Raw genomic sequence first — 24,457 nt, 5'->3', positions numbered from 1 at the left:
GCCAGCCTAACACCAGACCAGTCTAATAGTTGCAAGGACAAAGAACAGACGCGGGATGCACACACCATGGTTTCAGGAAAAGGACCATGGCAGATTGGCGCTAGGGACTACATACATATATCTGCGAGCGGCTCCACAAAAGCCGACTCTCCAACGAACGCTTACCCCGACAACATTTATTTTCAATACACTTTGTTTTCAATAAAAATTCTTTTATTTTACCGTTGGGAGAGAGTTTCATTTTGCTGCACATCGAAAGGAATCCATCAGTTTGAATTAGCTAAATACTTTAATAAAGAGTAAAAAGATGTGATAGCTAGTAAGAAAATATAAGTATTTTGGCATTGACAAATGTACACTAATATTATTACTATTTCATATGAAAAGATTAGCTTGTACAATGTTAACCCCTAACGACTGGATTATGGAAAAACAATTTTATAAATTGTCGTCTGAATCTAAATTCGTTATTTAGCAATATAGTCTGCTAATGATAAGTTACAGAACAAGTCTGGTAATTCAAAATGTCTAGACAAAAATTCTGTACCAATCTAATTTTAATAATGTATGTATCTCATTCTTCCACAGGATTATGCCAACTTTCTTTAATTTCTTTTTTTTTATATTAATATTGCCCGTTTTGTTAAATCTATTCATGCAGCATACACATTTTTTTCCTATTCAATTTATGACGTCACATGTAAAACTGGTTGATTCTGCCTTGAAACTAGAAATGCATAATACTTCAAAAAATACCGGTACTGGCATATACTGTTTTGCTTAAAAAGTACCGGTTCTGCGCAATACCATATGAGAAAACACCAGTACACAAAAAAAACAACACATTCACTATCCGCATTTATTTAAAGATAAAAAAAAACGACATTTATCTATGGGTATTTTAGAATAAATATAAAATATAATATAAATGTTCCAAATATTACATTTTAAAAAAGATAGTGTATAGAAACACAAAAAACAGCATAAAAAAAAACAAATTAAATCGTAACACTTCTGATACCTTTTTTTACAATTAAAAAAAGTAGTAGTCGTGTCACTAACGTTCAAATACATCAACAACCAGGATTCCATACAACTGACTGAACTGCAATTGCTAGTCACATATATTTTAGCTATTTGCCGCTAGATTGTATGTTATTATCTTGAAAAAAATGCCGGTAATCAGTGAACTCTAGCTTCAGCATTAAGGTTCACATCACTGCCAATAGGCATTGCCAGAAAATGAACCGGACCATATTGTACCGTAAGCTGTAATATCAGCACAAAGTATTGAGTATCGAAATGAAAAAAACTGTTACTCAGAAAAATCATACTGTACCTTGCACCTCTACTTGAAACATTCATAAGAATCATTCTGATACAGTAGACTGTCATATTTAAAATATATTTTCTGTATATTGTATACAACTTACTCAGAGGCATGAGTTTTAAAAACTGAATTTAATAGTCAGAAATCGGAATTCAGATTAGAAATTAGGTTAAGGACATTTATATTCTCAAAGTTATCATATGTAGGTAGGTATATGTACTTTAATTTCAACTGTGATAACACTAGAATTTTATTTTAATAGGCTTTAAGATAATGTTAATTACAAAAATTAATAGAGATTATATCATTTTCTCCGAGATTATCTATTACTATGTTAAATTCATAACACTTACTGCTGGTGGAGCTTGCATCTGTGGCCTCACCCAACCTGGAGCTGCTTGTACTGGAGGGGGTTGTGCTTGGGGAGCAGGTGGTCTGCCCCAAGGAACTTGCTGACCAGGTGCTTGAGGAGGTGGTCCAGCGGGTCCTCGGGCTGGTCCAGGCCTAGGCCCCTGTTGCCCACCTTGCTGTACGGCACCCCTTGCTCTGCCTCTGGCACGACCTTTACCTCTAGGTTCCATACCTATAATTCGACACAAGTTAATGCTTTTTTCTCTTATAACTATGTAACAACTAATTATTTTGGCGATATATTTTTACATTATTTATTCAGGATGAAGTGAATTGTTTATAAAACATATTTTGTAAAAATCTACCTACTTGATTATGTTGAATAGTAGATATGGAATATAAGTGTGACAAATTCGGATATTTGCTACTGAATGGTAACGTTAAAATCTAATGAAAGATACTCATCTCCATTTTCCTAACTTCAATAACAATGGCGACCTACAATCAAATGACGAATGGCATAATGGCAAACTGGCGGCATTTTGCCGATAAAACAGGAATTTTAACGCGCGAAAATTTAAATTCCCAATGATCTGAAATATTGTCTATATTATTTACTTTAACTCCAAAATATTATTTTTGACAAAAACAAGAAAATTAAAGAATATTAGTCTACTATAAATGTTTATTAAAAATCTAGTGAAACGATAATGAAGATGTTTATTGTAGATACACGAAATTTAAGTAACAGAAATATCTAGGTACTAAAAAGCGCAAACAAAATTTTAGATTTTATATTTATTCAAAATACTTAGTTAAGAAAAAGCCCCATTGTATTATTTACAAAGTAAAAAAAAATTATGCACGACCTTCATGAATAATAGTTAATGGTAAACAGAAAATAAATTAACTTTAAACCTATGAACAGCAAATCATTAAACAAACTACATCTGGTACCGTCAAAGTATAAATCGTGCGCTCGACTCCACACACACCTGAGCGACGAAATAAATTTTAATAATGTCGCTGGATATATTTTGTTTATTTAGTAAGATAAGATAAAAATAATTATCGCTTGTTATTTAGTAACAATGTTCAAAGAGAATGATTCACCTGGCTTGCAGAAGTAACCTAAATCATTGAAAAAAAGTTTAAAATTATTGGAAATTCAAGTGCAATGGTGAAAATGTGTTAACAATTATACGTGAAAGTGTGTACCGTTTCGTATTATCAACAAAATGAGTTCAACCCAGACCAGACGAGAGGGGCATAATGAGGAACTCGTTATCGATGGAGTTTTGAGTACCCAACCCGAACTGGGTCCTAGCATACCTGACGGCGGTTACGGTTGGGTCGTTTTCTTAGCAACATTATTTTTCCAAGTAGGTACAAAAAATAAATAGTATATAACCCGATAAAAATAAATAAATTATCACTACCTATTACCAAATATTCAAAATAAAAGTTATTACCTCGTTACTAACTTGTTACACTTATTATGTACTAAAAAACGTTTTGTTTACTAAAGTATACGGGTCGATAATAGTGAAAGTAAAGAAACTCGAAACCTAATAAGTAGTGGTAAACTAGCAAAACGATTAAAAATTCCCTGTATCGCTTTAGCATTAATTGATATCAGATTGGGACGTAATTTAACTACATGTTTTGATAATAAAAACGGGGAGAATGATAAGGGACTATATCTAAGGTCACAGGGACACAGCTTAAGAAGTTTTGTTATTTGAAAGGTACAAAAATTTTAGATATTTTGGTACTTAGTTTGTAATATAAGGCGGAGTGAAAAACTTGAATCTATAAAAAAATGATTGGTAATAAGACTAATAAGACTGATTGTGAATAACCGTTTATTGAGATCATAATTTTATTATTAAACAAATTTATTTTTTTAAAATAAGGAACCATCTTATTGGGAAAACCCATGTTTTGATAAGAAATATTTTTCTTTAATTTTAGTATCAAATTCCTAATATGTCCTAGGATGATGAAACGATGATCATCTAAATCCACGCCATAGATAAATAACTGATGCATGAGTACTAGTCAGACAAGTAGCTAAAATTGCACATATACAGGGTGTATCTAAATAACACCGACAAAATTCAAGGAGCGATTCTCCGATGAAAATTAATAGGGGTCTTTGGTATAACATTTTTTGAAAAAACCCTTCCCTGAAAAGTTACGCCCCTCCTAAAATTACAAAAAAAAATTGTATTTCTTTTTTATCTTCCATGTACATCAAGCTAAAGAAACCAAACTTGGTGAACATTATCTGTCAATAAAACTACACTTTTTGAATTTTTTTCAACCCTGAACTATTTTTGTAAGGGGTTGAAATAATCAACCCCTATGACATTTTTTCTTATAATTTTTTTTTCGATAAAATTTTTTCCTTTTAAAAAATATGTCTAAAAAACCCCATTCATTTACTAACTTTTTGATCTCTTCAAGTTTCTTCGAAAAGTTAAGGATTTATGACAAAAAAAAAAAAATGTATTGTAATGTATTTTTAAAAAGATGAGCTGTTTAACGCGAGTGTATTTTGCCGAAAGATCTAGTGGCCTGTTCTTTACAATGGAATCCGTAGAAACAAATGTCAATGTCATTTATTGTTACTGTTTCTTACTATTTCACAAGTTTCATGATTTTGTGTAGAAAATATTAGTTAATAAACCGAAAATATGGTTAACTATTCGAATTTAGAAATGGCAGATATGCATTTTACATATGGGTATGCTAACGGTAATGCATTGGAAGCGCAAAGACTTTATGCTGAACAGTACCCAGAGCGTAGATTACCCCACCATACTACGTTCACAAATATTCACCAACGCTTGCGGGAACTTGGAAAATTTGAAAAGAGAAGTCATGACTGTGGCCGTAGCCGAGAAGTTAGAACTGAAGCTGTCGATGAAGCCGTACTTAATTTAATTGAGGAATCCCCAGAAACTAGTACCAGGAAAATAGCTCGTGTCCTAAATGTAAGCCATTCGGTAGTTTTTAGAATTTTAAAAGAACAACAGTTATATCCCTATCATCTCCAACGGGTGCAGTCGTTACTGATTCGAGATTTTTTACCACGTGTGGTTTTTTGTCAATGGCTTATTAATATGATCGGCCAAGCGCCGCAGTTCTTAAGAAATATTTTATTTACTGACGAGGCGAATTTCTCAAGAGACTGTATTAGAAATTTTCGTAACAATCATATTTGGGCTGAGGAAAATCCTCATGACTTTTTTGAAGGAAATCATCAGTATCAATTTTCATTAAATGTGTGGCTCGGAATTATCGACGATCATTTAATTGGTCCCTATTTTCTTCCACGACGATTAGATGGTGACTCATATTGTCATCTTCTCGAAGAATTACCTATTATTCTTGAAGAAGTTCCCATTCAAATTAGGCAACGTTTATGGTTTATGCACGACGGTGCACCAGCCCACTTTAGTATACGTGCAAGACGTCACTTGGATGAGGTGTATGCCAATCGATGGATAGGTCGAGGAGGATATGTAAATTGGCCAGCCCGCTCCCCTGACCTTAATCCTTTGGATTTTTGCATATGGGGATATCTGAAATCTTTGATCTACTCAAGGCCAGTTGAAGATATCAATGATTTGCGAAACCGCATTGTAGCAGGGTGTGAAACGATAAAAAATTCACCAGGAATATTTGAACGCATACGCAATTCTATGAGAACAAGAGTAGATGCTTGTATTGAAGCTGAAGGCAATCATTTTCAACATTTTTTGTAGATTGTATTGTCAATATCCGACAGATTTTTATTTTTTGTTACTGTTATAACATTATTCATCATTTGTTCACTTTTAGTCTAAGTTCCAAACTTCTTAGCCTAGTAGAATCATAGGTCAACTATTTGGTTGAGTGTTTTTTAATAAAATGTTATTTAATATGACAATAAATGACATTGACATTTGTTTCTACGGATTCCATTGTAAAGAACAGGCCACTAGATCTTTCGGCAAAATACACTCGCGTTAAACAGCTCATCTTTTTAAAAATACATTACAATACATTTATTTTTTTTTGTCATAAATCCTTAACTTTTCGAAGAAACTTGAAGAGATCAAAAAGTTAGTAAATGAATGGGGTTTTTTAGACATATTTTTTAAAAGGAAAAAATTTTATCGAAAAAAAAATTATAAGAAAAAATGTCATAGGGGTTGATTATTTCAACCCCTTACAAAAATAGTTCAGGGTTGAAAAAAATTCAAAAAGTGTAGTTTTATTGACAGATAATGTTCACCAAGTTTGGTTTCTTTAGCTTGATGTACGTGGAAGATAAAAAAGAAAAACAATTTTTTTTTGTAATTTTAGGAGGGGCGTAACTTTTCAGGGGAGGGTTTTTTCGAAAAATTTTATACCAAAGACCCCTATTAATTTTCATCGGAGAATCGCCCCTTGAATTTTTTCGGTGTTATTTAGATACACCCTGTATATACCTATTTATTAAATGTAATTAGATGACAAAACGCTTAATAAAATCCCAATTTTAATTCATAACGTGTGCGATTGCTTACTTATTTGTTTATAAATATGTAATTAAACATTATAAATTTAATATACATATACGCAACAATTAGCATAGTAGGTACTAATTAATTATCTATACAGGGTAATTCATTAACAATGGGAAAATCGAAAGCTGAAGATACTACACGTGAAATGGTGACCATTGGCGCAAACATGCCTTATCCGAAAGTTGATAGTTTCGGAAATACAGGGCGTTGAAAGATAAAATTTTAAATCGTTTTTTTGCGATTATTCTGAAAATATGTAGGTTAGGAACTTAAAAATTTGTGAAACTATATTTTTTTAGGCGATGAATAAGATGCGTGTTGTAATTTCGGCATTGCTCATAGAGGGCGCCCTTCCGACCAATTTTACCGAAAATTTAGTTAATAACTTTTTACCCTGTGTGTCTAACATGAAACTTGATTCAAAACCTGAAAGAACAATAATTTTTCCATTAATTATGTATTCTTGTTTCATTTCGGTATCTCGATCCGTTTTCGAGAAAAATCGATTTAACGAACACTATGTTTTGATAATATGAGAAATTAAAAGCGAAACAAGCCAAGTGCTTCTTCGTTTCCACCGTTGACATTTACACACTTTACACGTTTTCTGAAAGATCTTCGAGTTTGAAACAACATATTGGGATTGCGTTTGACTTCGTTGGCAGCGATTTGTATTCTTTGCCACAACTCTTCACACGAACCAATAGATTCTTCCAAATAGAAAAATGAAGAGGATTGAAGTGCGGACTTCTGGGTGGCCAAGTAGAAATGCTTCGACGGCTTGAAGAAGTTCCACTTTATTTAAGAAGAGACATGCGGTTCATACACGACGGAGCTCCACCGCATTTTTCTTGGCCAGTGCGTGCATATTTAGATGCAGTTTTTCCAAATCGCTGGATTGGCCATCTACTAAGTATTTTTGCTTGGCCATCCAGAAGTCCGGAGTTCAATCCTATTGATTTTTCTATTTGGTCTCGAATAAAAGATATAGTTTACAAAGAATCTATTGGCTCGTGTGAAGTTGTGGCAAAGAATACAAATCGCTGCCAACGAAGTCAAACGCAATCCCAATATGTTGTTTCAAACTCGAAGATCTCAGTAAACGTTGTATAAGTGTGCAAATGTCAACGGTGGATTCTTCGAACAATTACTTTAAATCATAATTACGTATTATATTTGTTTTATTGTTAATTGTAATAACACGAAGAAACACTTGGTTTGTTTTGCTTTTAATTTCTCATATTATCAAAACATAGTGTTCGTTAAATCGATTTTTCTCGAAAACGGATCGATACCGAAATGAAACAAGAGTACATAATTAATGGAAAAATAATAGCTTTTTCAGGTTTTGAATCAAGTTTCATGTTAAATATACAGGGTAAAAAGTTATTAACTAAATTTTCGGTAAAATTGGTTGTGAGTGGCGTCCTCTATGAGTAATGCTGAAATTGCAACACGCATCTTATTTGTCGCTTAAAAAAATATAGTTTCACAAATTTTCAATTTCCTAACCTACATATTTTCAGAATAATAAAATAAATTTAAAATTTTAACTTTCAACACCCTGTATTTCCGAAACTATCAACTTTCGGATAAGGCATGTTTGCGCCAATGGTCACCATTTCACGTGTAGTATCTTCAGCTTTCGACTTTCCCATTGTTAATGAATCACCCTGTATATATGTATCCAGTTTTGGCGCTGTTATTAAAAATAACCACTTTTAAATGCCATTTTTAATCCTGTAAATAAAGATTAAAATATACTCTTATTAACGTTGTAAAAAAATAAAGTAATATGTCAACTAAAAAAAAAGACGTATGTACCTACTCTCCCACATTAGATTTATGCAGCAGAATAACTAAAACCGTTTAAAAATATCAATATGAAGAAATAGTTCACAATATTAAGAGTATTAAATTAAAAAAATTGTACTGTTATAAGTAATCTTGACTGCTATACTTTGTCTGGAAATGAGACAGTGTAATAAAATTTTGAAAGTGCTGCGACGATATGCAAATCCCTTAAGCATTAGTGAAGGTACTTATCTAATTTAATATAAATATTCCTTCATATCTTATATTGGTTACTTAGAAATTCAATAAAAACTTATTCAAATACCCCTACTAGGAGAGACCTAAGGTAAATATTTACCTGCCTGGAATTATAAAAATTTAGAGGTCCATTTTCCTCTACCCCTCTGAAGTATGGATATCTTTTATCTCTTTTATTACATTATCTGCATATGCAAGCATAGACGCGTACTAGGGAAATTTCGTTCAAATCTCATCTTTCTTGCTTAAAAAATAGCAACAAGTCCTTTTTGTTAAAAACTTGAAAGTATTTAAAAAAATATTTTAAATCTATTAGATTAGTAGGTGTCTTTATTTGTTTTTCATCATATACATTTTGTAAGATAGCAAAACTAATTATTTTGAATCATAAATTAACTATTATATAGTAATTTATGCCTCTCCATATACCATATTTTATGAATCATACAAAAAATATTGATTTTTAAGAAACACTCGATCTTTTTTTAAACGTTCAGCGTTTCATACACAATAATATTACAGAAAAATAAATATGTGACTATTTAATATGTACTTAAATATTTCAATATTTAATTTATTTTATTTATCAATGCAGTTTCGTTCTTTACGACTCGGTTAGTTTCATATTGTTGACTAAAAAAAGTAAAAACATGTAACAACGAAAAGCGCGTATATACAACCGAGTTCGAGTACCTAATGGCGTAGACAAGAGTGTAACTATAACTATAGTAAAAAAAACTCGACTATATATTTGATTTAAAAAAAAAATAGTTCACTTTAGTATTCTGGAGAACACCTACTGTTAGCCCTAAAAAATAACCTTTCTTTTATTATTAATTATATTAATGCGTAGGGATATTTCCTCTACAGATACTTATTAAAAAGTCTAATTAAAATAAATGGATTTATTAATTCTATTTTCCATATTATGTATATCATTACCATTTGAAAAATATCTTATTACTCTAAAGGACATTCATTTTTATAATAATCCTTGCCATTAGAAATAGGGGCATTTTCATGACTAACAATAGAAATATTGATACACTTTCCGTTTTTTCTTATAATAAAAAACAAACGTTAATTAAAATAGTTATTAATTTAAAAAATATATATTACATTACCTTGAGATAACCTTAAATGAGGCTATCAGTAGTGCGTTAAACTTAAATACGATGTTCGATTGCTTAAATGACACTAAAAAAGTATGAATGTGTTTTTTTAAATATGTACGTTAGGAACACACTATTACACTAACATAAATGCAACTGCGTCCATATCAGTAATTGTTGATACAATTATTAACTAAAATTATATGTTGCAGGCTTTAATTCCAAGCTTAATCGTAAGCTTTGGAATATTTTTAGCTTTCTCGAGACTATCTAATATAACAGGAGAGGATATAAATCCCATGTTGTGGGATGACAAACTGGTGTACACCCCATTGCTTTTTGTTGCCACTTGGACCTTTTTCGGTAAGTCCCTGATTCATGATCCGCTTTACAAATCTTGCATTATCTTTAAAATATTTATTCGAAACCTATACAATGAAGACAAAAATTATATTAATATTAAATTTGTATTTTATAATATATGTACTCGCTAAAATGTCGCCAGTAACCTAAAGCATTCTCTGCTAAATCATAGTATCCGTGCACAACGAAGACGTGAATTAGCTGAATATATCTAAACATTATAAATGAAGATTAATATCTACGACACTGACACCACGCTAAATCATCACTGTAGTTGTTGGCAGCGGTACAAGTTTATTAGTAAGATTCTTCTATATTTTAGTAAATATGTAAGTACATCTAATGGAGTGAATTTAAACGTCTATCATGACCGTTTCCTCGCATTTCCTGTAATATACTTTTATCGCAATTTTGACAACAGATCTTACGTAAAAAGGGCAGATAAACGTGTACTATTACTATTTTCTTATCTACATTTATGAAAATATTAGGCATATGTTAAAAGCTTTATGTATTTTTATAGCAGCATTTGAAAAAATCAATTATTCGAGAACATGGTGGGCAACCCGAAAATGTCTTTCAAAAGTATGCAAATTACATATTTAAAATATTTTTTATGCTTCACATATCCACATGATAAACAAAAATTTTTTTTGTCCGATTCTTTCGTGTCTGCAAATTCACCGTAGTCTATTAATAATTATAATTAACAATAACCTTGAGCTGAACAAACTATTTTTTAATCGCAATTCAAAAATTTGCTTTAAATAAATAAACTCGTTTTTCACCTTATTCAAAAATAATACTGAAAAAGGTGTGCAATATAGTGCCTTGAAAGAATAATTATAAAAATTATTTAGCTTTGCAATTCCAATTCTTCAAATAATTTCAACATAATAGATCCTAGACAGGTATTTTGAATATTTTATACCGATACCTATAATTATTAAAATAGCTTAGGCTTTGATAATATTAAATGACATTCTCAGTTGCTTATTTAATTACATAGTATACCTACATTTTAAGATTTATTAGTAGCATGTTTTGGCTAGATTCAACTTAAAATTGGAATAGTTGTTCCTTTATTATTATTAGTTTCAATAAGAAATGTTATGACGGATACTTTTCATTCTGGAAAATTTATAACACACGCCACTGGCTCACATCTCACATACGACAGCTGCTTGTGTTATATAATACATAGACAAAGTTATATATTTATATTACACAAAGTAAGCACAATAAAAATTGCACCATTTGATATAAATTATAAGTAACTCTTTAAATTTTACCAAAATAGTTACATTTATCTATCAGTTATTTTATTAATTTTATTTTATGTTGCTTGTTTTCCAGTAAAAATAAAAATAATTTATTTGACTATAGTTCGTTCCACATATTTTACATAGGAATAAAAAACGTGACCGGAATCGAAACTTGAAATTAGTGTTATTTATATTTAGGTTGTAAACACAAATCTACCAGAAATATTTACTAGACGTGCTGTTTTAGACTTTGAAGAAGAGTACTACGAGCCGACTAAAAACCTGTGCTATATTACATATAATTATAAGTTATTCTTTTATAATAAAGAATATAGAACTTTAAAAAATATAGTTACCGTCATTTATTTAAGATATTAACGATAAAATAAAAATCAATCCCACTATAATAAAAAATATTTCAATTTAAAATTCATTCAGTTAGGCACTTCAGGCTCTGAAGTAAAAAATAGGGCTACCATACCTACCTAGGTATATTTCAATACCTATTTCCTTCGTCATAGATTTAAATATATTTTTCTCAATTTACGAAATTCGAAACATTTTTCCACTTGTAGTTCTTGTTTCATATTATTAATATACCTACATATTTTTATATTCTATGATTCTACCTTTTATTCTCAAGTAAATTAAGATTTAAATACTTAAATAGGTGTTTATATAGATACCTTTTTGTTTCGAATATACAATTTTCATAGAATTTAGTTAGTTGTAAGATGGTTGTAGGCTAATAGGTACCTACCCCAAATTAATTCAAAGTAGGTAGGTACTCTAATAAACAAACCTAACTATAATGAACCGTTTCTAGGAAAGAACCCAAAATTGTAAGCAATGTGCCTTGTCCTTGTTCAAAGAGGCAGGCAAAGTAGGTCTAGGTACCTCTTAAACAAAAACAATATCTCCTTATTTGTGGATCGTTTTCAAGTTGAGAGGTATAAATAATTCTATAATTATACTAAAACTATTACTTTTAGTAAAACACAGATTAAAATTTACTTAGGTATCGCGAGTGAAAATAAAGCGTTTATTAAAATGAAATTGCTAAAACACAAATAATGTTAATTTGCAAAGCTAGTAAGTACAAGCTTAACGAGCTAATAGGTTATATTTTACAAGGGTATTATGTAAAATGTTATATAGCAACAAAACCGACATTAGTTACTTAAAAAAATACGTTATGATAATTTAATACTTAATATAAATCATTTTCTTACCGTTCAACTGTACCCGACGTTTTGTTTTTCTTTGTAGATCCAACTGCTCGTGCACTTATTTCCAATAGCACATGGCCTCGACTCGTCGCAACTGCCGGTACCTGTTTAACATGTGCGGGCCTTCTCTTTTTGTGGATGGGGATGATAGGATACGGAGGGACTTTAGTTTTCATATTGGCCGGTGGTGTCTCGGGTGAGTCCAATTTGGCGGCTAGTATTATTTTTAAATTTGTATTTAGCCTACAGCTTTGCATTTTATTATTGGTGTGAGAACCTAATAATTTCTTTTTATTTTTATATTTAGTCTTCATGAGGGTATAACTTGAATAGATAAAATATTTAAAAAGTTATTTCTTGAACCATTTTAACAAAAAAAATTCAAAGGAATCTTTATCTTAAGAATCTTACTTTTTGAAATACGAGATGGTAATGTTTTTAAAAAATATAACATTTACGTAAACATCTCTGAAGGTGTCCGACGTAAATTTAAAAAAGTTAAGTAAAAAATCTTTAAATTTGTATACCTACAACTCAAAACCTGATTCGTATTTCGAATAAAATCTTAGAAAAATATAAATAATTAAACACATTCCAGAATGTCCAGTGGCATTCAAATTTTGCAATTCTTCTTCTTCTTTTCTTGAGAGTCTCCCAGTATAATCAGTAATTTTTTACCTCTTATAATTATAAGGACAGATCTTTTCACTTCCTGATAAATTTATCTTCCAGTTCAACCTATACTGTCTCACAGAACAATGCATAAGAAAATGACAGACGTAGATTAAACTAATAGTTAAATTTACCTGTCGGTTGGAAACACAGGTTGGAAATGTTGACCAGTGGCGTACATGCGGGGTGTTATTACAACTGATAGCCTCTAAATTTCGACACCACTGAGTATTCTGAAAATTCTATTAGCATTTTTCATTTCCAATGGCTTTTGTACAAAAAAATTCTATTTTGTTCTGACAACAAGCCGTTTTAGGGGTTTTATTTTATCGAAAATAATCATTATTTGCATTTTCATTTTACAAAAAGTTTATGGAAATTTTTTTAGAACTAAAATTTTAAATACAATATAATTTGTTAAAAGTCTAAAATATCATTGGCTTAGCAATGTTGACATTGAAAATTCTGACAAAATTGAAAACACAAGGTTGTATTTCAAATTGTATTTCTAACAAAAAGTTTGTATAAATATTTTAAACATCAACTCTACTCAACTGAAAAACGGCTCGTTTTTTAAAAAAGAAAGAGATCTTTTTTCATAGTAATGTCATTGGTAACGAAAAGCACTAATCGAATTTGCAGAATACTCAATGGCATCGAAATTTTCACGTTCTTAGTTGTATTAACATCTCACATTACCACCATTTGCTAACATATTTATATTACCTTAGTAATTTTTTTCTTCTAAATATATAAATCAGAGAACCAATTTTCATCAATCTATGACAAACATCCTCAGTGATATTTCAGAAAATGTGCTATTTTTCTTCTGACATAAGCACTTTTTACAGAAAATTATTCGTTCTATATTTTGACAAAATTTCCACATTAAAATCTGGACCACACTAATAATTAACAATTTTTTTTTAGGAATTGGAGCATCAATTCAAATCGCTCAGTGTGAAATATTAATGGCGCAGTATTTTAGATTAAAACATGCAGTATTAGCTCATATCACTCAAGCAGTATCAGCGTTTGGTTTCTTAATAGCACCAATTGTCGTGGGACATCATATTTTAAGTTCAAATTTACTTCATGTGATCTTGTGGTATCAGGCAATTATTTTACAAGGCCTTGTCTTGAATTTAACATTCAGGAAACCTATGTATTTAAAATCAAAACAGACTAATAACTATAATTATGTCTCGGTAATAAACTTAAATTTTTTTCTTCGCACTTTGTGATACTTTGATTATTTTAGGCAACAGCAGACGATGAAGAAGACATATTCTCAAAAAATTCTAGGGAACTACAAATTAAGAGGCTAAACAGTAGCGGTTCAAATGTAACAATAGAAAAACATACAATCACGAACAGTTCTGAGGGTGATGTAGCTGGAACGAGTCATAGTAGTGACGATAATGATAAAGTCAGAACGGAAAAACAAAGCTGGGAGACATTTGAGGATAATGAAGGCCTAGAAGAACCAAAATATAAAAATTTACAAGAAGAATGGGAAATATTTGATGAAGAAGACGAGGTCACACCAAAAATTTCTAAACCAAAATCTACAGAATGGGAGAAATTTGAAGAAGAGGAACCTCTTCCTAAAAACCAAGCAAAGAACTTAAGACTGGAACTGGCATTTGCCGAGGAGTTAGCTGAAGCAAATAATGTTCCAACCCCTAATAATACAACAGGCGTGCCGATACCTATATTTACCGACTTACCGGTGAACAATAATAACACCTATTCTTACGATGTATTGGAACAGCACTCCTCTCCACTTTCTCCACCAGTCTTCATGCCCACAACAATTGAAAGGCGGTCTACATTTTCAAATTTACAAATTCTTCAACAGCCCACATTTTACAAGTCTCTGTTGATGATCATAACTCTGAAATTTTCTATATTTGTCTACTTCACCTTGTTCCCCAGTTACATGTATCAGGAACTTAAGGGAATTAAAATGAGATATATCTCTACAGTTGTGGGAGTGGTGTCTGTAACCAGCTTATTTTTTTCTGCCGTGTCATATTGGGTTAATATAGACAAGAAGAAGAGACCTATATGTATGTGGTTTTTGTGTTGGGTGGGATCATGCGGATACTTCAGTAAGTATCAGATAATAACATTTGTTTTCTACATGCTATTAAGTGTAATGTGTCAGTAAACTTGAGGGTCATTAGTCGACTGCTAGACTGCTCACTATTTTTGAGGATTGTCAAATCTTATTGTAACCCTGAAGGTGTTATATCTGAAAATATTGAAGATAATAGGTAACTTGCATCAAAATCTTTTTGAATTGCATAAATGTATAGTCTATAACATACAACAATCAACATTAGTAAAAAATTCATTTTTGTAATGTTACATTAATTATAGTTGTTTAAAATTATGTAAAAATTAAAATTTTGCTATGCGATCAAAAACGCATCGTGACCTCATTTAGTGCAAGCAGAGAGCCTCGAAATAAAGTATTGGCTGTTTCTAGACTCGTCATCTTCTCGATCATCAATCACACTAAATGACGTCACGAATTCGCGCAGCAGCAAACATTTGTTTAAAACATTTATTTTTTTGCGCCCGACTATAATAATTATTAATTAACAATATCTACGAAATTCCTAATATTTTCACTACACAATTATACAGGGTGTTTTTAAATGAAGTAGCAAAAATGGTAGCAGTGAATGTAGAGCCAAAAATAAGAGGATTGAAGTAAAAATACCATATATGAAAGTTGCACCCCTGAGGCAATATACCCTCTGAAAGGAGGGGATTGAAATTCACATTTTAATTTGTTTCTTTAACATGGGGAATGCTAGAGACACAAAATTTGGTTTGAGCATCCTACTAATAAAGAGACAACTTTTCAATATTTTTTCGATCATTGGCGTATTTTATAAAGGAGTGAGTGAGAATATTTTATTAGAAATTTTTTATATGAAGCAAATTATTTATTGGGATGACTGATTTATTGCGCAACTTTTTTACCTCTTGTAATTTTTCAATAAAACCGATAGTTTTCTAGTAAAAATAGTAGACGCGTCATCGTTCACTAAAGGTGTAATTGCGAAAATTTGTAAAAATAAAGTAGGCGGATGTCAAAACAAATAAATTGTTATTTATTATATTCATAAATTGACACTTTATGTCAATAAGCTGGTAATTTAACAATATACATTAAGAATAATTTGCTATTAATTAATGAAAAATATATGACTATGGGACATGTATTAGGTAAAGTTATTTATCTGAAATAAAATTTAATACAAACGAAAAACAAGAAATGCAAAATTAAATTAAAGAAAATTCTCGAAATAATTTCCATTTTGCTGCAAGCATAACCTAATACATCTGTTGAAGTTATAATGCACTCGCACAGTTCTTGGTTATTGCGAAGGTCATCTGCTGCCTGAAATATTCTTAAGCGTAGTTCTTCTAAGGAGGCAACAGGAGTGGCATAAACAATACTTTTTATGTGTCCCCACAAAAAGAAATCCATAGGCTTTAGGTCAGGTGAACATGCAGGCCAACAAACAGGGGCATCACGATCAATCCAGCGATTCAGGTAATTTGAATTTAACCCTTCTCTAACGGCAAGTGTTCTATGTGCAGGCACCCCATCGTGCATATACCACATCACCTGACATGTAGCGAGTAATGTTGGAAGATTTTCATTAAAAAATCTAAGATCCAAGCATGTGTGAAGAATAAAAGGACCAACTAGAGTATTTCCTACAATTCCCATCCAAACGTTTAAACTGAAATTATGTTGACATCTTGAAACAAATATTTCATGAGTATTTTCTTCCGACCATGAACATGAATGAACATTATGAAGGTTTACTGCACCTACTCTAGGAAAATTTGCTTCATCGGTGAAAAGTATATTCATTAGGAAATTTAAGTCATGCCTGGAAATATTAATGTACCATTGACAAAAATCCACATGGTTAGGTAAATCAAGGTCATTCAATTCTTGCACGGGTTGATGGTGAAAAGGGTATAAAAGATTTTCATGAGCTACATTCCACACAAGACTGTGAGAAACTTGCAGTTGCCTGGACACCTGTCTTATGCTTGTACCACAGTTTTGTTCTAGATGTTCCGTATAGCTTCCTCAGTTTCAACACTTCATACATTCTTGCGGCACCCTCACGATTGGGCTAAATTTTACCAGTTTCGTGAAGCCTTCTTTCCACCGAGGCCAATGTTTGTCTATGAGGAATGGGTCGGTTTGGATATCTTTGGTGGTATAATCTTACTGCAACGTTACTATTTTTTTCTGGATTCGAAAAACACTTGGAGCATGTCGACATATCCGTCATTGGTATAAATATTATTTGCCATAATTATTCTGATAATAAATTAATCAGTTGGTACTAATTATTGGTTGACAGAAAGTGTCAATTTATTAATATGATAAATAACAATTTATTTGTTATGACATCCGCCTACTTTATTTTTACAAATTTTCGCAATTACCCCTTTAGTGAACAATGACACATCTAATTTTTTTTACTATAAAACTATCAGTTTTATAGGAAAATTACAAGAGGTAAAAGTTGCCCAATAAATCAGTCTTCCCACTAAATATTTTTAAATAAATAATTTGCTTCATATAAAAAATTTCTAATAAAATATTGCAATGGGGTTGACTGTTTCACTCCTTTATAAAGTACGCCAATGATCGAACAAATATTGAAAAGTTGTCTCTTTATTAGTAGGATGCTCATACCAAGTTTCGTTTCTCTAGTAAAAGAAAAAAATTAAAATGTGAATTTCAATCCCCTCCTTTAAGAGGGTATATCGCCTCAGGGGTGCAACTTTCATATAAGGTATTTTTACTTCAATTCTCTTATTTTTGGCTCTACATTCACTGGTACCATTTTTTGCTACTTCATTTAAAAACACCCTGTATAAGATCATTTAGAAAATGATATGCAAGTTGCTCCTTTGATTTATTTTAAGAAAGGTTCGTATAAACCTTAATTTTTGAAATGCAGAAAAAGTTGTTAGATTTTAAATAATGTGAAGTTTCCACAAATGTTGTTGATACTTGATGTAGTCATGAAATAGGGCTAGTGATTTAAAAGGTAAAAGTTAAATAATCATCAATAACGTTAAAAGTATTCCATTTTTTGTTAGAAAAGCGATTTCAAATACAGTCTCACCATCAAGTCTAAAAAAAAAATGATTTGCATAAAAGTTTTTTTTTGTACATAGTGACTGAGTTATTTTTCTATTTAAAATTATCCCAGGCATCTCCTCCACCTCCTGAAGTATTTTTACGTGTTTAAACTGTAACTGTAACTTTATTTTGAAGTTTTTTTTTGACTGGCAGAGAAGTTACTGTAACTTAATTTAACCAACTTTGTTTCCCCTATATTAACAAAATTAACAATACGAGCGTCCTAATTTGAAACACCCACAATGTTAAATGTTACATTTTTGTTACATTTATGTATCTTTTTGATGGTTAAAATATTTAAATATTTCAGTAGATGAGAATAATTGTACAGGAATTTAATAAAATTGCAAAACCGTAAGAAATTTTTTGCCGACAAAAAATACACTTTTATTGATGTGGTATATCTTAGCAGAAATGAAATTATAAATATTTCCTAACGTAAATTTCTGTTTTAGTGGTGTCTGATTCAGATTCCGAACGAGTCCTTCTTTTTGGAGCTGTGCAAGTAACTTTAAGCATAGCTAGTTTGCAGTATGTGGGATTGCCACTGCTTGGTCTAACTTTGAGAGGGGAAACAAACAAGGAGTTTGCTCTTATTAGTATGATGAGCGGGGCAGCGTTTCTGTTTTTTATAATCATTAGTAAGTAATCTTTTGATGACGTAATATGTGATAATTTATTTATTTCTTTTTAGATTCTAGTTATAAGGACTGTTTTAGACTGATGGCGCTGTTACATTTCTTTACAGGAGCCGTGTGGTTTTCAAATTATTTATACAAAAAATTAAAGTATTGATATCTATTTTATTTACGTGTAAGTGTATTAAATATTATACAAATTGTTATTTTTTAACCGATAAGACCTAGAATAGAATTTTGTTTCTTTTTGTTCTTACCTCCACTTCTACCACCCAAGATATTTATCGGATCTTTAACTATTGGAACATCTTTCATATTCGGTTTTGAAAGAATATTAACTACAGTATTATTATTCAATAGCGGTGTTAGAGGTATATTGTCAGACAAAGTTTTGATATTGAAAGGATCTAAAAATGCACACGAGTCACTTTTCAGCTTTTCTACCAAGTTGCTCCAAAGAGCCATCTCACAATCTCTGAAATTATTGGACAAGGAAGGTTTCGCTTTAATTTGTATGAAATTATTTTTGTCGGCAGAAAACGGGTCCACGTCACGGCCTTCAATATGTACTTTTCCGTAACGGGCAAAATCTGATATCATTTCCGTAAAAATACTGCGCACTTTTTTATCATCTTCAGTAACTATGTTCTCAGTTTCCAGAGAGTTACCTTCTACATCATACACATCAAATAAATAGGCCAAATCGTCGCCATGTCCGATTGTATTGTTAAAATCTAAAAGGGAAAAATTTCTAATAAGTATTTTTGTTGTGGCGTTACTATAATAAAAAAAATACTACACCTTCATCTATTTTAATCGTGTCATTTCCAATAACAGGCGACCCTCGTAAGAAAACATCCCCTTTCTGACGATTTCCCAAGTGTTCAAAACTATATAAAAAAGTAGGTGCTCCATTTTGAGACCAACGATTAACAGTTAGGAATGCGGGTAAGTTAAATAGTACATCACCTAAAACACATTTGATGTTCATATTGTTCAAAATACTTTTAGAAAAAAAATATTCTATTTTGTACACTCGTAAATTGTTTTTTAATATACAGTGTTTTCTAAGGCTATGTCATAACTTCAGAAAATTATTTATTTTTCTGGTCATTTTGGATCAAAAAGCAACAAATATTCAATACAATTTTATTGCAATATCTCTGAAGATGTTAATTAAAATGTTAAATTTTAAAGGTGAATTCATAAGACGCACTTTGAGTGTTTATTTTTTTTTTAGCTTCAACTGCCGATTCTAAATTATAAAATGATCCACTTACCTGTAGCTTCAGCAACTTTATCTATTGCCGTCTGTAGGTTTTGTACTTGGTTTTGTAGATAATTTCCAAAATTAAGAGGCAAGAGGGAATTTGTGGACAGACCAGATCTTCCCTGAACTAAGTTGTCAGTGAGAAGAGTTTCTCTCAATTGTTTCACTAAAACATTATTCAAGAAATTTGGTACCGTGGTCAGTTTATCTTCAATATCTTTTCTTAAATGGCCTATAAATAAAACAATAAATAGCGGCTATGTAAAATGCAAGTTAAGTTGACTGTACCTTTCACAGCCCTTTTAGTTTCATCCCTGGTGATCCCCGTGAGTAAGGGAATCTTAGGATTCTTTGCATTATTCAAATCATTGATTGGTTCATCCTCAACTAACCCTGGTAACGAACGACCGTCATTATATCCCTCGGAAACTGGGGCAGTACCAAGTCCCCCTGACAGCCCAGACATGAATCCTCTAGACTGAAGTCTTTGAAATTCAATATCAGAGTCACCCTAGAGAAAAATATATTATTTTTTTAAATAATCATTTATTCCGACATACTCTTATAATGGAATCTGGAGGTAAATTCTGCAAGCATTTAACCATAGTAACGGTGGATGATGTTGGACAACCATTTTCATCAGCTACGTTTTTGGCTGTATTTTGAGGAAAATGATCCACAGCCCAGTTTGAGATGGCACTGCCTGACATAGCTATGACGCCACTTGCTATGCCTAATATTCAACAAAAAATAAACCGATGCAAATATTGCGTATAGGTTTTTTCTTATTATATTAAAGATTAATATGATTAATATTGATTATTGCTTTAAATAACTGTCTTTCTTATGCAGCCTGGGAAGTCTTTTATGAGAAAGTTGGTAATTCATTTTTAATACAGCAATTAAATTATCAGTTCAATCAAGAATTAAAATGTTTAGTAATAAAAAAAAAAAACACTTCAGACGTAGGCGATATGGAGAACTGACGATTATATGTGAATTATTAAAATTAATTTGCAAAGTAAATGTCCACAAATAACTGTTCCTGATATTAATAATATTGAAAATAACATATCATGGAATCGTAATCGCCAAACTCAACTGTATTGTACGTCTTGCCAATTTTGTGATCCCCTGGATAAATAAATAAATTAAATTTAAGAAAGTCTATTTTAAGAGAAATATTATGATGGAGTTTTATACCTTTCGCGATTTTTGACAAAGCAACAAGTAACGCACTGCTAGCGCCAGTTCCGTGACCCATCACAACAATTCTGTAAGGGTTCCCGCCAAAAAATCCTATGTAATTTCGGACCCACTGAACAGCTTGTACCATATCCCATAAAGCCACGTTCCCAGGCAGATGCTTATCTCCTGAACTCAAAAATCCAAGTGAACCCAAACGGTACTGAATGGTAACTATCACTAGACGCCTTCCTACCAAGTGACGGACCTATATTAAGAATCAATTTAATATGGTTTTGTCGGTATTTATATGGCATTCTAAGAAATTAATTCCAGTTCTAATTTGGTTAATTGCAACACCTTTTTACATTAATTGGAAATAGACTGATTCTATTGGCAGTAATCTGATTTAACTGAAAATATTACTTACAAAATAAGCTTACCCCATACTGTGAAGCCGATCCATATCTAAATCCACCTCCATGTATCCAAACAACAACAGGGAGACCTACAAATACAATACAACTGAAAGTGTTTATGTCCAAAAATGTTAAGAAGCTGATTTTTCTATTTATATGCAACTTGAATAAAGAGAAGTTCTTTCCATTAAAAGAAATTAATCATACAGTGGACTCCTCCTAAATGGACCACCTTTTAACCGGCCTCCGCTTTAACCGGCCGCACTAAAATAAACAAAAGAAAATCTACGATTGTCGATTGTGTTAAAGTGTTTCATTTTTTTTTCTACCAAGTTTTCTTAATAATTATAGATATCATATTACAATGAATTAGGCTATATATGTGCAAATGTATGCATTTACACATTTAGCTTTATACTGCAAAAACAAAGAGAGTATTTTAACATAACTTTGGTTTAACCGGCCAAATCGTTATCCGTTCAGGGTCCCGGTCCCGAAGTGATCGTTTAAGAGGAAGTCCACTGTATTATTACTGTATGCTTCTAATTTTCTTTTGGCATATGTATGCAATTAGTAAATGTACTTCCTTGGATAAAAAGCAACTTATTTGTATCATGATTCTGTAGTGTGGATGCCGAGTATTTGTGGATATTCTTGTGCAATCCACCCAATAAATTATATTCTGTCTACTCTGAAATCACATTAATGTGATGTTTAATAAGACTAGAACTAATTTTTTAAGTAACAACTGCAGTAAAAAAAACTGTAATCCATTTGTCTTACTTAAAAAAATGTGCGATTTCTCAAAATTCTACCAACAATAAAATATGGCAAGAAAATGAAAAAAATAGTTTCAGCCAGGACACATACAGCAGACAGTAGGAGGTCGACTACTTTTTTAAAAAACACGATCACATCTGTGAGTTTTCATGGATACTCGTAATGTTTTATCATTTGCCAACAAAATAGTTGGCCGCTAACTGTCTGTCATGTGCACCCTTGCCTATTAATTAAGGCTGTTGGTTATTAATTATAAACAAATAATTTAATGTTCTACGGTATGAGGGTACCTAGGACATACATCGTCCACGGTTAATATAATAATAAATTATGCAAAATTATCGGAGCCGACCATGTCATCAAAAATGAACATGAACATGCTTACACAACCAACAATATAGTTCTGACATAACAAATGCAACACATTTCATTTTTTGTACGATTTTACTGTTGGTTTAGAGAATAGAACATGTATTTTTTTTATGCATCTGACTGACGTCGTGCAAAAGTTCCGTGTTTTATATGAACCTTTTGGAAAAAATACCATAAGAAAAAAATCAAGAAAAATGCATGTATATTTGCTGCCGATGTCTAAGAAAATATTGGTCATACGCACCTGGCCTCCTAAAAAATACAACACATTACTATGGTTTCTTGGTGACCACTATGTTCGAGATAAAAAATAAGTATATGTATTTAACCCTTTCACTGCTCCAGACGTGTTTATTCGCTAAAAATTTATAGGACTCAAACTGCTCCAGACGAATTAATTCGCTTCAATAGTTAAATTGGATCAGGCTGCTCAAACCGTAAATATTCGCAACCATGCGCATTAGTGACTCGGTTGTTGTAATTGGTATAGGGAATTTTTGCGGGCGAGCTTATACCGATTGTGACAAATATTTTTGTGGAAAGAGGTACTGGTAATAATACCAAGATTGTTCATCTCTTTTTCAGTTTCTATTTAGTGCGGTTGTCGATATATTGTATTTTATTTAAAATATCTAGAAAATTGACAGACAAAACTGGAAGAAATTTTAGTGAGGAACAATAGCAGCGACGAGTTTGAGATTGAGGAACGTACTGATGGAAGCTTTATAATAAAATATTAATAACTAAACTATTACAATTATTTTGAAATCTTTAAACATATTTTAATTTAATATAAAAATATAAGTATACTTGCACGCGGTAAACTTTCGCGCACGGACTAACAACAAATATTTGATACCTCATTTCTTTTGGAAGCGTAATTATAGTAAGTAATTTAATCAGTTTGCTTTCAACTAAGGAAGCTAACTGGAAGGATGGCAATTTCATTTCTAGACATTCTATATTACTAGTATCACCTTCTAGTCCAGTAGGTAACTCTGGAGTAAAAACATTCAATGCAAGGCAGTCCTCACTTCCAATCACAGTATTAGTTCCAGGCCGAGGTTGAATACAAGGCTCAGAAAACTTAGTTGCATTGACGTCGCCTTCTAAAAGCTTTTCTCTTGGTCTCTGGAATTTATATGAACAGGTTTTTCAATAAAACATACTGTGGAGCTAAATAAAAATAAATGAATCTTTAATATGTATCAATTTAGTATAAATATTTTCGATTTCATCACGATTTTGAATATAAAAAATTACTCATAAAAATAAAATTCTTACCAGGAAACGATTTTTTTCCGTTGGTGGATGCGCATATTTAATTCCCCTGAAGACGTAATGCGGGAAGTCTCTGAAACCCGTAACCTTTGCCGATTTTCCAGCGTATCTAGTATAAACTACTGGATCATCGGCGGGAGGGACATCTGCGGGTATTCCACCTACAATTCTCTTAACCCTGTTTACCCTTTCATCACAAAATATTGGATAAAAGAAAGCGGGTATAATTAGAAAATACAAAAACATTATAAAATCCTCCGATATTTAAACAGACGATGTTACTAAACTTGTGGCAGTAAAAAAATTATAATTTCATGCAGGATGTGTTCAAGATTACCTATCTTACACCCACATGACATACCAGACTAAGGAGATAAGACAC

At 31.6% G+C, this 24,457-nt stretch overlaps 3 protein-coding genes across 4 annotated transcripts in view; 1 reads left to right on the top strand and 2 right to left on the bottom strand.

Moving 5' to 3' along the window:
* The window catches only part of LOC108903903 (piwi-like protein Siwi), a 34,802-nt gene extending 22,447 nt beyond the window's left edge, over positions 1–12,355 (bottom strand). Inside the window, exons 1-2 of one of the 2 annotated variants that reach the window (XM_018706246.1) lie at positions 12,265–12,355; positions 1,684–1,913 (exon numbers count right to left, since the gene is read on the bottom strand). In XM_018706246.1, coding sequence (XP_018561762.1) covers positions 1,684–1,911 — 228 coding nt within the window. In that variant the 5' untranslated portion in view covers positions 1,912–1,913; positions 12,265–12,355. Of the gene's footprint in view, positions 1–1,683; positions 1,914–2,050; positions 2,190–12,264 lie in introns of those variants that run through there. The other variant, XM_018706244.2, reaches the window with a different exon arrangement.
* LOC108903905 lies at positions 2,756–18,969 on the top strand. The gene is made up of 7 exons (XM_018706248.2): positions 2,756–3,063; positions 9,617–9,767; positions 12,302–12,457; positions 13,864–14,141; positions 14,195–15,047; positions 18,586–18,771; positions 18,825–18,969. Exons 1-7 carry the CDS (start codon positions 2,920–2,922, stop codon positions 18,923–18,925), a joined length of 1,869 nt encoding a protein of 622 aa, XP_018561764.1. The 5' UTR covers positions 2,756–2,919; the 3' UTR covers positions 18,926–18,969.
* LOC108903904 (liver carboxylesterase 1) lies at positions 18,942–24,403 on the bottom strand. The gene is made up of 9 exons (XM_018706247.1): positions 24,079–24,403; positions 23,772–23,925; positions 21,667–21,731; positions 21,242–21,491; positions 20,599–20,771; positions 20,327–20,549; positions 20,049–20,270; positions 19,570–19,737; positions 18,942–19,502 (listed from the first exon to the last, which is right to left on the bottom strand). The coding sequence occupies exons 1-9, from the start codon at positions 24,319–24,321 to the stop codon at positions 18,979–18,981; spliced, it is 2,022 nt and encodes a 673-aa protein (XP_018561763.1). The 5' UTR covers positions 24,322–24,403; the 3' UTR covers positions 18,942–18,978.
* Between the last annotated feature and the right edge of the window lie 54 nt (positions 24,404–24,457).

Source organism: Anoplophora glabripennis, unplaced genomic scaffold (genome assembly GCF_000390285.2).
Source record: "Anoplophora glabripennis isolate ALB-LARVAE unplaced genomic scaffold, Agla_2.0 scaffold123, whole genome shotgun sequence".
Lineage (NCBI taxonomy): Eukaryota > Metazoa > Arthropoda > Insecta > Coleoptera > Cerambycidae > Anoplophora > Anoplophora glabripennis.
The sequence above is the reverse complement of the archived record's forward strand: the minus strand, read 5'-3'. Positions and strand labels throughout refer to the sequence as shown.

Coding starts and splice junctions, on each gene's coding strand:
- LOC108903905 (XM_018706248.2), top strand. CDS start 2,920: ATGAGTTCAACCCAGACCAGACGAGAGGGGCATAATGAGGAACTCGTT. Junction 3,064..9,616: donor TAGCAACATTATTTTTCCAA/GTAGGTACAAAA, acceptor TATATGTTGCAG/GCTTTAATTCCAAGCTTAAT. Junction 9,768..12,301: donor TGCCACTTGGACCTTTTTCG/GTAAGTCCCTGA, acceptor TTTTCTTTGTAG/ATCCAACTGCTCGTGCACTT.
- LOC108903904 (XM_018706247.1), bottom strand. CDS start 24,321: ATGTTTTTGTATTTTCTAATTATACCCGCTTTCTTTTATCCAATATTT. Junction 20,772..21,241: donor TTTGTCAAAAATCGCGAAAG/GTATAAAACTCC, acceptor GTTGAATATTAG/GCATAGCAAGTGGCGTCATA. Junction 20,271..20,326: donor AACTAAAAGGGCTGTGAAAG/GTACAGTCAACT, acceptor TTTTATTTATAG/GCCATTTAAGAAAAGATATT.